Here is a 16,897-nt window from a genome sequence, read left to right as displayed (position 1 = left end):
GAGTGGGAAGAAATCTTATAACTCTTCACTATACGCTGTCTAAATCATCTAGAAAACGACTGGGCAGAAATAGTTTGACCTTTGTAGTGTCCAGCATAGGAAATAAACAATTTGGGAAAGTCCCTGAAGTCTTAGTCCTGTCCAGAAACTAGGATAAAACTCTCATTACATCAAAAGCATGCAATTTGGATTCACCTTTAAGTATGGGGTCTAGGAAAGAAGACTGGTAGGTTAATATATTAACATGGAAAGTCAGAAATTAAAGAAATCTGGGGTGAGGTCTTGTCGTTAGAAGTTGGTCCAATAAAAGATAATACCTCATCCACCTTTCTAATATCCTGGGATCAACAAGGTTGCTACAACAACTCAGTTACAAACTGACTGACTGAGCCCACACTTGAACAAAGACATGGACATTTGGTATCTAATCTGGTGATAAAAAGACTGATATTTCAGCAGCCCAAAAGGTTGAAAATAATCTGAATCACTGAATCCTTCAGTGACCACTCATGCAGTTGCATGGAATCTCTGCTCAGCCAATCAACAATCTTGTTGTGATCTCTCACTAATAAATGCTGTGTAGAATACACCAGTTCCATAGCATTATCGCCTCCTTGCAAAATTAAGATAAACGAGCTCCGTCACATAATACATTGCTGACATATATCCCGGGGGAGGGATAGCTCAGTGGTTTGAGCATTGGCCTGCTAAACCCAGGGTTGTGAGTTCAATCCTTGAGGGGGCCATTTAGGGATCTGGGACAAAAATCTGTCTGGGGATCGGTCCTGCTTTTGAGCAGGGTTTGACCTCCTGAGGTCCCTTCCAACCCTGAAATTCTATGATTCTATTGTCTGTGGCAACTTGAACAACTGAATTCTTTACTTGGAGGAACAACTTGAGAGCTAGACAGATGGCCCTCAGTTGTTTTAACACATTTATGTGCAAATGGGATTCTTGGTGATTCACAGGCCTCAAATTAATAAATTGCTGCAGTGTTTCCAGAGTCGGTTGGAGGTCACATCTGATATAACTATTACAGTAGGAGGATAAAACCTCCTTTGAGAACATTCTCTGATCTCAGCCACCATGTTAGAGAGAATCATCACTCCAATATTTGAATATTTTGAACACACCACCCATACTGAGTTTGGGATTCATTGATATACAGTGTTTGAAGTGGCCTCATTCTTAGTCACATATGTTGAGGCCTAGTAAAGTCACCCCATTAAAATGGGGTCATGACCCACTTTGAGAGGGCTTTGGAAGTAATCTCTGAATGCTGGAGTGCAACTTAATAATTACACCAGTGAAGGAGATTCTCTGAGATGGTGACAGTAGAGACTTCTTGTTTATTAGAAGGCTCAAATTCTTGAACAGGGAACAAGTGAACTGAATGGTGTTTCTCATTTCCTCTTCAGAAGAAGCCTTTAGGAGCCAATCGTCTAAATATGGGAAGAAAACAAAACAAAATCTGCTCAGATATGTTGCTACCGCAGAACGGCATTTGGTAAAAATTCTGAGCACCATGGGAAAGGCTTGTATTGAAAATAGTCCTGACCAAGGGTGAAATGAAAATATTTACATTGAGATGGTATTTTACAAATATGGGAGTAAGCATCCTTGAGATCGAGAGCAGCAAATCCATCCAAAGTAGAAAGGGAGGGGATAAGTGATATGAGAATTAGCATTCTGAATTAGAACTTTCAGATATCTGTTTGGATTCCTGAGATCTAAAATCAGTCTGACATCGCCTGAGCTGAGACTTCTCCTCCCAGCACGAGTGGTCACTACGCTCAGAGGTGGTGCGCAGGATTTTCCAAAAGTGGGGCACTCCCCAGGTGGACCTGTTCATGATACGGCAGAACTGCCGGTGTCCCCGCTTCTGCTCCAGGGGGGACTAGGGTGCAGGCGCCATCTCCAATGCCTTCCTCCTATTGTGGTTGGGCCAGCTTCTCTATGCCTTCCCCCAGATCCCGTTGATCGGCAAGGTTTTGGGGAAGATAAAAATGGACAGGGTCCGGGTCCTCCTGACTGTCCCAGCATGGCCCAGGCAACATTGGTACAGGACTCTCACGAGTCTGTCTGTCTCCCCGCTGTGGCCGTTGCCGTCCTGCTCAGACCTGCTCTCCCAGGAACAGGGCCGCTTCCTCCACCCCAACCTAGCGGCACTCCACCTTACAGCTGGCTGCTCAATGGTTAGGCCGGGAGGAGAGGACGTGCTCGGAAGAGGTTCAGCGCATCCTCCTGGAAAGCAGATGGCCCTCCACACGTCGGGTCTACCTGGCGAAGTGGTCTTGGTTTTCCTGGTGGGCAGCTGATCGGGGCGTTTTGCCCCATGGCTGCTCCAATCCAACTCATTTTAGACTACCTCCTTCACCTTAGAGCCCAAGGCCTAGTGCCCTTGTCCACCAAGGTGCACTTGGCGGCCATATTGGCCTTCCACCTGCCGGTGCAGGGACACACAGTATTCTCCCATGTATGACTGGCCGATTCCTTAAGGGATTGGATCGTCTCTTCCCGTACGTTAGGCCCCCAGTCCCGCAGTGGGACCTGAACTTGGTGCTGGCCCAGTTGATGGGTCGCCCGGTTGCCGGGTGCCCCTTTTGCGCCGCTAACTACATGCTCCTGGTCGCACCTCTCGTGGAAGGTAGCCTTCCTGGTGGCAATCACATCAGCTAGATGGGTCTCGGAGCTCAGGGCCCTGACCTCCGAACCCCCGTACATGGTGTTCCATAAGGATACGGTACAGCTCCAACTGCATCCTTCATTCCTCCCCAAGGTGGTCTCCACCTACAACATGGGTCAGGACATCTTCCTGTGGGTGCTCTGTCCCAAATCCCATGCGTCCAGTGAGGAGCGCCGCCTCCACATGCTGGATGTGAGATGGGCTCTGGCCTTTTACCTGGAACGTACAAAGCCATTCAGGAAGTCCTTGCAGCTGTTCATTGCCTCGGCCAAACGCATGAGAGGTCAGCTGATCTCCACTCAGCGGCTCTGCAACTGGATCACCTCATGTATTCGTACCTGTTACGACCTGGCGGGAGTCCCCCCGCCGCCGATTGTGAGGGCACACTTGACTAGGGTGCAAGCCACATCGGCTGCCTTTTTAGCCTATATCCCCATTCAGAACATTTGTAGGGCTGCCACATGGTCATTGGTCCACAGGTTCACCTCGCATTATGTGATCGTCACCCAGACTAGAGAGGATGCCAGGTTCGGCAGGGCTGTGCTCCGTCCCGAGAATTTGTGAACTCCTACCCACCTCCAACAGATATAGCTTGTAATCACCTATTGCGGAATGCACATGAGCAATCACTCGAAGAAGAAAAGGCAGTTCTTCTTCGAGTGCTTGCTCATATCCATTCCAGTTAGGTGTGCGCGCGCTGCGTGCACGATCGTCGGAAAACTTTTACCCTAGCAACACCCGGTGGGTCGGCTGTGGAGCCCCCTGGAGTGGCGCCCTCATGGCGCTGGATATATACCCCAGCCAACCCAGCGCCCCCTCAGTTCCTTCTTACCGCCCCTGACGGTCGTTGGAACTGTGGAGCACGGCATAGCTGGTCTCCACACTCCCTAGCTTCTCGTTCTCATTTCTGTAGATAGTTGTGTATAGTAGTTAAAGTTCTTTAGATAGTCGTTTATTTAGTTTTGTTGTTGTAAATTGTTAGCGGGGGTTAAGGGGGTTGTTCTCCCCCCTTTTTCCCCCGGCGCATAGCCGGGCTCATGCCCAAGGCTCCTGGCTTTAAGCCGTGCGCCTCCTGCGCGAAGCCTATGCCAACGAGCGACCCGCACACCTCCTGCTTGAAGTGCCTCGGGGAATCCCATCAAGCAGATAAGTGCCAGATCTGCAAGGCCTTCAAGCCTCGAACAAGAAAGGAGCGGGACTTTAGGCTTCGGCAGCTCCTCATGGAGGCGGCACTCAGCCCGGATCCTCCCTCGGCGCGCCCAGCCCCGGCACCGAGCGCCTCGGTGCGCAGCACCCCGGCGGCTCCGACCGGTGCCGCGGACAAGTCCTCTCGGCACCGGCCGACTTCGGCACCGCGCCCGCCTCAGGGGACTCGGCGCCGATCCCTATCTCCGGGCCATAAGAAGGCCCGCAAGACACAGGACATTGCTGCCCTGAAGACGCCGGCTCCCCCGGCGCCGGGGGTAGAGCCGCGTCCGCCTTTGGACCGCCAGAAGCAGGCGGCCACACCGTCGACTCCGGCACCGAGGCCGTTGAGTCCGGTGCGGACTGTTTCACCACCTAGGCTGGTGGTGGAACCTTGTCTCCCGTCAACCCCGGAGACATTTGCGACCGCGAGGGACCTTATTGCCCTCACGGAGCCGGCACCGTCGCAACTTCCGGCACCGGTGGCTCCACGCATAGTGCAGTCCAGGGGTAAGCCTGCACTGGTGCGCCCACCGTCTCCAGCCGTAGACTTTCGGCACCGCTCCAGGTCTCGGAGCAGGTCCCGACGCCGCTCGGAGTCCCGGCGCCGACTATCACCTCGGCACCGGTCGTACTCGCGGTCCAGATCCTCTTCGCGACGCCGCTCTACATCTCGGCACCGCCGCGACCACCGGCACCGATCGGACTCGAGGCGTACCTCCTGGCACCGGTATGAGCGCCGCTCGAGGGACCGCTCCCGGTACCGGGTCTCGTCGCGGTCGTCGTCCCGCTCCAGATCCGGATCGCGGCACCGGCAGGACTACCGGCACCGATCCCGATCCCGGCACCACTCTCTGGCACCGCGCAGGGACAGATCGCCCTACGACCGGCACCGATCGGCACTGCACCATCCGGGGCCGGTTGCATCGCGCTCGGCACCGCCGTGGCCGTCGAGATCTGCATCCCGCTCCTCTGAGGGGGCCTCTAGGTCGGCCTACCCTCCCCAGGGGCGGGCGGCTTCGGCAGACTTCGGCCAGTCGCAGGAGATGGCCGAGGACCCTACACAGGGACCTGCGCACCTGGTCCTTCTGGACCCCATGGGCCTACCACCAAGCGCAAGGGGCTCCGCCGTCTGCCTCCCGCTCGGCACGTTCCGAGCCCAGAGCCCCGGAGGCCACCATCTCCCGCCCCCCCCAGGGGGCATGGAGGCTCCAGTGCCCACGCCTGCGGAGGCCCCGGACCCGGGGGCGAGCGAGGCCCAGCTCCAGGAACACCTGGAGCAGGATCTGCCATTGGACCCCCTGCCACCGGGGGAATCCTCCTCCTCTTCCCCCGATGAGGCGGTAGCGGGTACATCCGCCATGGGCCCGCCCCCTATAGACCTTCGGGCCCACCAGGACCTGTTGCACCGGGTGGCGCGCAATATGGACCTCCAGGTGGAGGAGATTGTGGAGGTTCACGACCCTGTAGTGAACATCCTCTCAGCGGATGCCCCATCCAGAGTGGCGCTACCGCTTATTCGTACCATACAGGCTAATGCCACCTCCATCTGGCAAACCCCGGCCTCTATTCCACCCACGGCCAGGGGCGTGGAGAGGAAGTACTTTGTTCCCTCCAAGGACCACGAGTATTTGTATACCCATCCCCAACCGTGCTCACTGGTGGTGTCATCAGTGAATGCACGGGAGGGCCATGGCCAGCAGGTGGCAGCGCCAAAATCGAAGGACGCTAAGCGCTTCGATTTGTTCGGGCGCAAGGTCTATTCGGCGGGGGGGCTTCAACTTAGAGCGGCCAACCAACAGGCGCTCTTAAGCCAGTATAACTTTAACACCTGGTCCTCAATGGGGAAGTTTAAAGAACTGGTCCCCCAGGAATCAAGGGAAGAGTTCGGGACTTTGGTAGAGGAGGGTAAGCGGGTGGCACGCACCTCCCTACAGGCCTCCCTGGATATAGCTGACTCGGCCGCTAGAACCCTGGCTTCGGGTATAGCCATGAGGCGAATCTCCTGGCTCCAGGTGTCAGGCTTGCCGCCAGAACTACAGCAGACCCTGCAGGACTTACCCTTTGAAGGCCAGGGCCTTTTTTCTGAGAAGACGGACTCTAGGCTCCAGAATCTCAAAGACTCCCGGACAATGATGCGCTCCCTGGGGATGCATGTCCCAGGGCCACAGCGCAGACCCTTCAGGCCCCAGCCTCAGAGGTTCTACCCTCCCCCGCCTCGTCCGAGACAGGATTTTGCCAGGAGGCGGGGTTGAGGCGGTAGGCGAAGGTCGACCGGCCCTCAACCCGGTCAGAACCAGGGCCAGCCTAGGCCACCTTCAGGGCTTAGGCAAAACTTTTGAAGGTGCGGTCGAGGACGGCACCATAACCAGTACCCAGGATTCAACTCCCCCCTTCCGGGATCGCCTCTCCCGTTTCCACCGTGCTTGGTCCCTTATAACCTCGTACCGTTGGGTCCTTCGCACGGTGGAGAGGGGATACGCCCTCCAGTTTTCCTCGCCCCCCCCCCCCACTCCCCGTCCCTCTTCAGGGACCCTTCTCACGAGCATCTCCTTACACAGGAGGTTTTTGGGCTCCTTGCTATGGGGGCCATAGAGGAGGTTCCACCAGAGCTAAGGAGTTTTATTCCCGCTACTTCCTGATCCCCAAGTCGAAAGGGGGTCTACGACCCATCTTAGACTTGCGCGGACTCAACAAATTCATAGTAAAGTTGAAGTTCCGCATGGTATCATTGGGGACCATTATCCCTTCTCTGGATCCTGGAGACTGGTTCGCCGCCCTCGACATGAAGGACGCATATTTCCATATAGCAATTTATCCGCCTCACAGGCGCTTCCTGCGATTCGTAGTAAACAGGGTGCACTACCAATTTGCAGTCTTTCCTTTCGGCTTGTCCTCGGCTCCCAGAGTGTTCACAAAGTGTCTGGCAGTCGTCGCGGCATACCTTCGTCGACAAGGGGTACAGGTGTTCCCGTATTTGGACGACTGGCTGGTGCGCGGTCGCACCAGGGACCAAGTTCAGGCTCACATCCACATAGTGACACACACTTTCCACGAGCTGGGCATTCTACTCAACAGAGAGAAGTCCACTCTAGTGCCAACCCAGAGGATAGAGTTCATTGGAGCAATCCTAGACTCCAGACGTGCCCGAGCCATTCTGCCAGACAGCCGATTTCAGACCATCGCAAGCGTCATTCAAGGACTCCAGGCATTTCCGATTACCATCATAAGAACATGCCTTGCCCTGTTGGGTCACATGGCCTCGTGCACCTACGTAACCAGGCATGCCAGACTACGGCTTCGCCCACTACAGGCTTGGGTGTCATCGGTGTACCGTCCTCACCGGGACGACCTGAACATGCTGGTCACGGTTCCGTCCTCGGTCTTGGCCTCCCTCACCTGGTGGTTGGATCGCGCGGCGGTCTGTGCAGGAGTGCCTTTTCACGCCCCACAACCCTCCCTCCACCTAGTCATGGACGCTTCATCTCTAGGATGGGGCGCTCACCTCGGGGAGCACCATACCCAGGGCCTGTGGTCCGCGTCCGAACTAGCCCTGCACATCAACGTCCGAGAACTGATGGCGGTGCGCCTAGCCTGCCAGGCATTCCTCAATTTCCTACAGGGCCGTTGCGTGTTGGTCCTCACCGACAACACGACGGCCATGTTTTACATCAACAAGCAAGGCGGAGCCCACTCATCGCTCCTATGCCAAGAAGCCATTCGCCTGTGGGACTTCTGCATCGCCCACTCGATCCATCTCACGGCATCGTTCCTTCCTGGAGTCCAAAATACGCTGGCGGACCGTCTCAGCAGGTCCTTCCAGACGCACGAGTGGTCAATTCGCCCGGACATCATCTATTCCGTCTTCCAGAGGTGGGGATTTCCCCAGGTCGACCTGTTCGCATCTCGGGCCAACAGGAAGTGCCAGGCATTCTGCTCCCTCTACGGGCGAGCTCCAGGCTCTCTGTCGGACGCCTTCCTTCTAACGTGGAAGGACCACCTGTTCTACGCCTTTCCTCCATTTCCGCTGGTCCACAGGGTACTGCTCAAGATCCGCACCGACCATGCACGAGTACTTCTAGTCGCTCCCGCTTGGCCGAGGCAGCACTGGTACACCACACTGTTGGAGCTGTCGGTTCAAGCGCCGATCACGCTCTCCTTGAGTCCGGATCTCATCTCTCAGGACCACGGCCGACTGTGTCACCCCGACCTGCAATCACTCCACCTCACAGCGTCGATGCTCCATGGCTGAATCAGACAGAGCGGCAATGCTCGCAGTCCGTCCAGCAGATCCTGCTGGGAAGTAGAAAGCCCTCTACACGGTCCACTTACTTAGCCAAGTGGAAGCGGTTCTCCTGTTGGTGTGAGCAACGAGCTACGTCCCCCTTGCAGGCACCTATCCCTCTCATACTGGAATATCTCCTGTCCCTAAGACAGCAGGGCTTGGCGATATCTTCAATCAGGGTTCACCTCGCCGCTATTTCAGCATTCCACCCAGGAGAACTCCCGTCCTCGGTCTTCTCTAACCCGATGGTCGTTAGATTCCTCAAGGGCTTAGACCGGCTGTACCCACAAATACGCCAGCCGGTTCCGACGTGGGACCTCAACCTCGTTCTCTCCAGGCTCACAGGGCCTCCATTTGAACCATTGGCGACCTGTTCGCTCCTGTACTTATCCTGGAAGACGGCCTTCCTCGTAGCCATCACCTCAGCACGGCGTGTTTCTGAACTCAGAGCGCTCACATCCGAACCCCCTTACACGGTGTTCCACAAGGACAAGGTGCAGCTTTGCCCCCACCCTGCCTTTCTTCCGAAGGTGGTTTCACCTTTCCACGTAAACCAGGATATCTTTCTCCCGGTCTTCCATCCAAAGCCACACGTCAAGACCAGCGTTTACACTCTTTGGACGTTCGCAGGGCCCTGGCTTTCTACATCGACCGTACAAAGCCGTTTAGGAAGACGACGCAACTCTTCGTTGCGGTGGCCGACCGGATGAAAGGCTCACCGGTCTCTTCACAGTGTCTGTCCTCTTGGATCACGTCCTGCATTCGTGCTTGCTACGACCTGGCCGGTGTCCCGACGCCACGCCTCACCGCTCACTCCACGAGGGCCCAGGCCTCCTCGACTGCCTTCCTGGCTCAAGTCCCGATCCAGGACATTTGTAGAGCTGCAGTTTGGTCTTCGGTACACACATTCGCTGCTCACTATGCGCTGGTGCAACAATCCAGAGACGATGCTGCTTTCGGGTCAGCGGTTCTGCACGCAGCAATGTCTCACTCCGACCCCGCCACCTAGGTGGGGCTTGGGAGTCACCTAACTGGAATGGATATGAGCAAGCACTCGAAGAAGAAAAGACGGTTACTCACCGTTGTAACTGTTGTTCTTCGAGATGTGTTGCTCATATCCATTCCAAACCCGCCCCCCTTCCCCACTGTCGGAGTAGCCGGCAAGAAGGAACTGAGGGGGCGCTGGGTCGGCTGGGGTATATATCCAGCGCCAGGGGGCTCCACAGCCGACCCACCGGGTGTTGCTAGGGTAAAAGTTTTCCGACTATTGTGCACGCGGCGCGCGCACACCTAACTGGAATGGATATGAGCAACACATCTCGAAGAACAACAGTTACAACGGTGAGTAACCGTCTTTTACCTTTTCCGTAACTGGTGTTCTTCAAGCTGAGTTGCTCGTGTCCATTCCACATCTCACCCTCCTTCCCCTCTGTTGGAGTTGTCTGGTAAAAAGGAACTGAGGATGGGGGGGAGTGCGCAGCATCCCTTATACCCCGCCATAGAGGTGCCACTCCAGGAGTTGCTAGGGGCGCTCCCCTACAGGTACTGCTAGAGGAAAAATTTCCGGCGCCAGTGCATGTGGCGAGCACACACACCTATTGTGGAATGGACATGAGCAACACATCTTGAAGAACACCAGTTACGGAAAAGGTAATTGTCTTTTTCTTTTTTTAATTGTCGCTGTTGCTTGTAATAGAGTCTGTATTTCTGTCCTTAGTACAGAAAAGGGAGTTGAGTGGGGGGTTGTGTGGAGGAAGGGAAGGTTTAACTATCCAGTTCAAATCCTTATTGTGTCCAAGACCCATTTGTCCAAGGTGATAATGTTCCATACATTGTAGAAATGACAGGCAGTCTCCAAAAATATGGGTAGAACTCCGATTGTTTTGCAGCCCTCAATTTTCTTGTCAAACCTGTGGTCTAACGTTAGGCAATGAAGACTTAGCTGAAGAACTCTTTTTGTTCTTATCTGAGGTTTGAAGGCTCTTTTCCTCTATTGAGATTGAGGAGAGGATTGTTGCTGCTACTGGTATTTGTCTTTTTTGGTCAGAAGAGGAACAGGGTGGACAGTACTGCCTATGACAGTGGTTCTCAAACTGTGGGTCGGGACCCCAAAGTGGGTCACTATCCCTGTCACGGGGTGCCCGGGCAATGCTCTGGAACTGCTCCCTACAAAGCCAGTCAGGGCTCTGGTGAAGTCTCCTCTCTGTGAGCAGACTGTCTTCAGGGCAAGAAGCTCACATGGCTTCACCTTCCTGGGTCTGACCTTGGAGCATTCAGCATCCTCTGCCCCTCCGTGCGCTTCCCACAGCGAATCCGCCCAGGCGGGGTCCTGGGGAAGCCAGAGGGTCCTGCACCCCAACTTTGCAGTCAGACGTGACTCTTAGCCAGCCAGTAAAACAGAGGTTTATTAGATGACAGGAACACGGTCTAAAACAGAGCTTGTAGGTACAGAGAATAAGACCCCTCAGCCGCGTCCATTTTGGGGGGCAGTGAGCCAGACACCCTCGTCTACACTTCACTCCTTGTCCCCAGCTAGCTCCAAACTGACTGACCCTCCAGCCCCTCCTCCTCTGGGCTTTGTCCCTTTCCCGGGCCAGGAGGTCACCTGATTCCTTTGTTCTCCAACACCTTGAGCTATCTCCTTACAGGGGGAAGGGCCCAGGCCATTAGTTGCCAGGAGACAGAGTGTCAGCCATTTATGTGCACTGGCCCTTTGCTCTGCAACAATCACACCCCCTTATCCCATCACCTAGCGACTTAAGAAATGCATAGGGGAAACTGAGGCACCCCTACAGTATTCAGAGGAAACATTAAGAACAGTCCCACTTCGTCACAACCCCATTTTAATGGGGTCGCCAGGGCTGGCTTAGAATTGCTGGGGCCCAAGGCCGAAGCCTGAGCCCCACCACCTGGGGCCGCAGCCAAAGCCTGAGTGCTTCCACCCTGGGTTGTGGGGCTCAGGCTACAGGCCCCCTGCCTGGGGCTGAAGCCCTTGGGCTTCAACTTTGCACCCCCACCCAGGGTGGGGGAGCTTGGGTGGGCTCATGCTTCAGTCTCCCCTCCTGGGGTCGTGTAGTAATTTTTGTTGTCAGAAGAGTGTTGCGGTGCAATGAATGTGGTATCTGAACATAGGAGCAGATTTCCTGCTAAAAGATTGTAGCAGACTAAGATCTAGTAGAAGACTTTGTCTTCCATTTTTTCTAAAACTTCATCAGGTTTAGCACTGAAGAGACCATCCCCTTCAAAAGGAAGGTTTTGTATTCTAGACTGTCTCTATAGGTAACAACAAAGATCTTAACCATGCACACCTATAGAGAGGTATTGAGGAAGCAATCAATCTGGAAGCAATGTCTGAAATATCAGAAGGCACTCTAAGTGCATGTATTGCAGCATTCTGACTTTTTCTGTTGAGGACACTAATTAATTTCCGTCAATTCTCTGAAAGATTTTTGGTGAAAAATGAAATCTTTTCCAAAAGGTGAAATTGATATCTCAACATTGCTGCTTGATAATTGCCACTCTTATTCAGAGAAGCTGGGGGGGGGGACGGGGACGGGGGGGACCAACAATTTTCTAAGATATTCCAGAAGGGTCCGCCTCAAAAAAGTAATCAGATGCTCCCACACCCTGGAAGGGAAAAAAAATCCAGAAACCTTACCTGGAGATCATCAAGAAACCCAAAACAACTATCAAAAAAGAGAAGTTGGTCTGATTAAAATATTACTATGACGGGTTGAATCATAGAAACCCCCTTGGGGCTGCCAACTGATGTGCCAAGACTACTTCTGCCCCTGCTTTCCTGCCCTGGCAGCTTAGGACTTCAGTGCCCTGCCTGGTTTGAGCCAGACCCGCTAGCCTGCTGCAAACCCAGACCCAGGGTCTGAACCATGTCCCCTAACAGCTGTAGGCTTAACTGAAAACAACTTACAGAAGTGTTCCTATCTTTAACACTCAGTCCAACTCCCCATGGGGTCCAAACCCCAAATAAATCCGTTTTACCCTGTATAAAGCTTATACAGGGTAAACTCCATAAATTGTTCGCCCTCTATAACACTGATAGAGAGAGATGCACAGCTGTTTGCCCCCTCCAGGTATTAATACATACTGTGGATTAATTAAGAAGTAAAAAGTTATTTTATTAAATACAGAAAGTAGGATTTAAGTGGTTCCAAGTAGTGACAGACAGAACAAAGTGAATTACCAAGTAAAATAAAATAAAACACGCAAATCTAAGCTTAATACCGTAAGAAAACAGTACAGACAAGAACCTCACCCTTAGAGGAATTCCAGTAAGCTTCCTTTTACAGACTAGTTGCTTTCTAGTCTGGGTCCAGCAATCACTCACACCCCCAGTAGTTACTGTCCTTTCTTCCAGTTTCTTTCAGGTATCCTTGGGGGTGGAGAGGCTATCCCTTTAGCCAGCTGAAGACAAAATGGAGGGGTCTCCCACAGGCTTAAATAGACTTTCTCTTGAGGGTGGAGACCCCCTCCACTCTCCTATGCAAAGTCTAGCTTCAAGATGGAGTTTTGGAGTCACATGGGCAAGCCACATGTCCATGCATGACTCAGTTTTTACCAGCCAAGCCACATTCCTGGGAAGGCTCAGATGTGGATTGGCATCTTCAAGTTCATTGTTGGCTTAAGTGGTTTTTGATTTGGCACTTAATTTGCACTTTTCTCAAGAAGCTGACCAAATGCTCTACTAGGCTAGTTAAAATCAAGCCAGTACATAGCCAATATTCATAACTTTGAATACAAAAATGATACATACATACAAATAGGATGAATACATTCAGTAGATCATAACCTTTACATAGATCTATTACATGGCATATGTAGCCTAAAACATATTCCAGTACAATCCTATACAATCATAAGCATATTCCATAAAGCCTTATGGGGGCCACCGTCACTATTACCTCTCCAGTCTTGTGTCTCTAACTTTCTAAAATGTTGAAAAACCGATGAGTGGCTTCTGCCAAAGCTACTGAAAGCAATTTCAAAGTTGTAATGGAATCGGATAGCATTATCAGAGGGGGATGAAGCTGAAATAACACCCACATTATTGTCTGGGGAAGAATCACCCACAAATTCAAACTCCTGTTGAAATTCATGAGACCTCAATATCATCCTCCTAGGGCACTATATGAAAACTTTATCTTTGAACCCCGCTCAGTGCTGCATCCACCATATCACCCACACTATGGTCTTTTTGGTGGCCATCACCTTGGCCAAAAGCGAATGTGCTCTCAGGCACTCATATAAGGATGAATTCAAACTGGAACAGGTACAGAGAACAGGCATCCAGAGCTCTGACTGACACTGCTACTTAGAAAAGATCTGAGCTCGGGTGCATGAGGTATCCACATTGACTACAACATCTCAAACCACAGTTATTGTAGGATAAGTAACCATTCTGTTCTCCATTTCCTGATATCTTCAGATCAAGACTGGATGCCTTTAGTCAAACACATGCTATTGGGCTCAACATGAATAACTAGGTGAAACTTAATAGGCTGTGGTATACAGGTCAGACTAAATCTGTGGTTTTCAAACTTTTTTCATTTTCAGACCCTTAAAAAAATTTCAAATGGAGGAGCACACCTCTTTGGAAATCTTAGACAAAGCCTGTGGACTCCTAGGGGTGTGCAGACCACAGGTTGAAAACCACTGGGCTAGATGATCTAATTGTTCCTTCTGCCCTTAAATTCTATGAATCCTATACATTCAGTTAAACTGATTTTATAAGATTGCACCCGTTATAGAGCAACTTGCTTAGTATATGCTCCTTCACTCTGAAGCTGAAGACAATCTTTGTTTTCCCCAGAACAGAGCGTCAGTATCGAGACCTTTCTCACTGTCTCACTTTGCTTCCTCTCTCTGAACGAGGCCTCCGCAAGATGCAAGATAATTTTGATTGTTTTGCTGACAAGCTCCATGACCTGGCTGTCTATAACTGTTTCCTAGCTGCACTGGGCCGACTCCGCAGGTCGGTCACCCGACCAGAGACCAAGGTGAGAATCTGATAACTAATTCCGAGATTGGAAGAGTACTTGTGCTTCCAAGCTATCCCAGACTAGTACTGGCCAAAATCAAGGTGACTGTCCATGAGAGCTGCAAGACTAGATATAGCTGCTTCTATGCCATGATGAAGGATCACAAAGCTTGAGATGTAAGGAACTCCCATGGTGGGTTTGCTGAGCTTGCTGGGAGGTGCAGGGGGAATCTGGGCTGCAGCATGGAATCCCTTCCCCTCTCCTCACTTATCAGCTTCTGTCTCACTGTATCAGGCTCTGATTGAAGAGATGGAGCAGAAACTCCATGCCTGCCACAACCATGGGATGGACTCCACAGAGGTTCCCAAGGAGCCTCTATGCCAGGAGGGAGGCAAGACTCCCTTGCTAGAACCAGGAAAGAAGAGACAAGTAGCTGGTATGTTCTTCCTAAGGCTGCACAGTCCTGGCCTCTTTGTTCCTCCTATCCTGCAATCCAGGCAGAGTAGCTGTGAGTTTCTCACCCCTTTCAGGAAGCATGGCCTCTCTGCTTCTCTTGCAGGCTCCTGCCGCCGCCCCATGAGCATAGCCAACAGAGATGCAGACTCCTCTTTCATCACACCTCAATCCCGTGTGTCCAGGCGTTGCCGGGGTGCCGCACTGCGCCATTCATCTCAGAAACCTGCCATCACCTTCTCTAGTGATGAGGAGAACAGCCCTGAGGATGGTAAGGACTCTGCGCATGCTAGAAGGCTATGAGATGTGGGGGAAGAAGCCTGGACTGCCCTTTAATGGGATCTTGCGGGTTGTTGCTGCCATTGCTAAGGCCCATGTTGTAATGAGAGCTGGCATTTTTTTGAACCTCTGAAACTATTTATGAATTTGGGTCAAATTTGGCAAATAGTTTCAGCTGGGAGGGAAAATCGGAAATGTCAAATATTGGCATACTTTGAATTGACACTTCCAAAATATTTCGCTTTAAAAATGTCAATACTTTCTTCATCCTGGCCACTTTTGTTTGTTTGTTTGTTTAGTCAAGAAAAACAGAAAAAAATTCTGTTCAGTTCAAAACAAACTGAATTTTTTATGGATTTTCCATTAAGGCCACCGAACTGAAAAATCAATTATTCACTCAGCTCTAATAATAATAAAGTTCCTCTCAGGCTTTCTTTGCATGTTCCTCCTAGGTTCCCAGTCCCAAATGATCCCATCATCTCTTGGGGGTGTAAGGCATTCACAGCTGTCTGGGAGGGAGGCCATGCCCCTTTGCCACAAGGCCTCAGGGGGGAATTAGCACTGGGGTCTCTGTCACTCAGCGGGGTAGAGCAGAAATGTCTGTAAGCCCCAGCCCTCAGGCAGTGTGGGGCAGCACACAGTTAGGAGGCTCTGGCCTGTAGGCAGGGCAGAGCAGTAAAGTCCAGAAGCCCAAGCCCTCGGGCAGGGCAGGGCAGAAAAGTCAGGAGGCTCTGGCCTGGGGTCAGGGCAGAACAATAATGAGTCCCTATGCCCAAGCCCTCAGACTGGATGGGACAGCAAAGTCTATAGGCCCAGGCCCTTAAACAGGGTGGACCGCTGACAAACACAAGCCTCTTGGCCTATGGTGGGGAGGCTGCCACCCAAGAGGTGAGGTGGCTGGGGTAGGGAGACACGGGCCCACCGACTCCACTGCATCCAAGCCCAGGGCCCTAACAGTGGCAGAGTGGTCCGCCACTGGGTCAGCAGGGAAATCCGGCCGCAACACGCTGGACGGCTGTCAGTCAGCAATACAGTCAAACACTGCTCTGGCATTCCCTCTAGATCTCGGGCGCTGCAGCGGTTGCTGTCGGGTCTGAGCTCTAGCAACGGATGAGAGATGTCCTTCTCCTGCAGCAGCTCCTCTCCAACTGAGCTGGAGGGGCCTGCCTTTTATACTTCAGGTTCCTGTCCCACCCCTCTGCTTCCGGTGAGGCGGGCATGGGTGTCCTGGCTCTGGCCACCAGGGGACTGTCCATCTGGGAAGGAGGCCACGCCCCCTTGCTGCAGAGGGCTGTAGATTATATTCTGGGTTACTAGTAACCTTGGCCCCCTTGCTTATGTCCTCTGGTATTCTGGGTATATGGATATGCTGTCTCCTCAGTGACTGACACTCTGCTTCCTCCCTCTTAGAACTCTGTGCCGAATTGACAGAGGATGAAACACCAAGCAAGGTGACTCCCATTTCCCGAGCTTCTGCTTGCCGTGCTCTGTGACAAAATATCTCACAGATGTGTCTCAGTTATTAATAAGAAATAAAACTGGTTTTATTTTCTCTTCTGTCTTCTGTGTTAAACCAACCATGTAGCCCTTTGACCATGTAAATGAGGAAATGGCAGAGCTGAGATTTACAGGGGCTCAGTCTTTGGGGTCTTACATCACATTGCAGATGGTACACTTGTCTTAAACTTGCTGAACATACAGCTGTTCTTAGAGTGCCGTCCCTATCTGTATTCCACATGTGGGAACACAGGTGCACCATATGCCTGAGATCAGAGATTTCTAACAAGCTGTGTCGGTTGGTCCGTGCCTGTGCAGTTGTTCTCCTTGTGCTCCAAACCCAAGGATATAAGAGGTGGTGTGGGCTGATGCCTCTCCAGTTCCTTTTTACCACTGCATGGCCTGAATCAGAACTCTGTGTCCACAGATTTCTGTTTTTCTTTTTGTCTTAACAAACCTGCAAACGTTGTAAATAGCTTTTAGTATTTTAGTATAGTTAGTATAACTAAATTTCTT

At 52.1% G+C, this 16,897-nt stretch overlaps 1 protein-coding gene across 1 annotated transcript in view; it reads left to right on the top strand.

Annotated features, from left to right (window-relative positions):
- The window catches only part of NCAPD2 (non-SMC condensin I complex subunit D2), a 76,658-nt gene extending 60,281 nt beyond the window's left edge, over positions 1-16,377 (top strand). Inside the window, exons 28-31 of the mRNA XM_065412071.1 lie at positions 13,984-14,170; positions 14,447-14,588; positions 14,712-14,876; positions 16,295-16,377. Of these exons, the coding sequence (XP_065268143.1) occupies positions 13,984-14,170; positions 14,447-14,588; positions 14,712-14,876; positions 16,295-16,377 (577 nt within the window). The remainder of the gene's footprint in view (positions 1-13,983; positions 14,171-14,446; positions 14,589-14,711; positions 14,877-16,294) is intronic.
- Positions 16,378-16,897: the final 520 nt, after the last annotated feature.

The sequence above is a fragment of the Emys orbicularis genome, chromosome 1 (genome assembly GCF_028017835.1).
Source record: "Emys orbicularis isolate rEmyOrb1 chromosome 1, rEmyOrb1.hap1, whole genome shotgun sequence".
In the NCBI taxonomy this organism is placed as follows: Eukaryota; Metazoa; Chordata; order Testudines; family Emydidae; genus Emys; species Emys orbicularis.
This window is presented reverse-complemented; position numbering and strand designations above follow the sequence as displayed.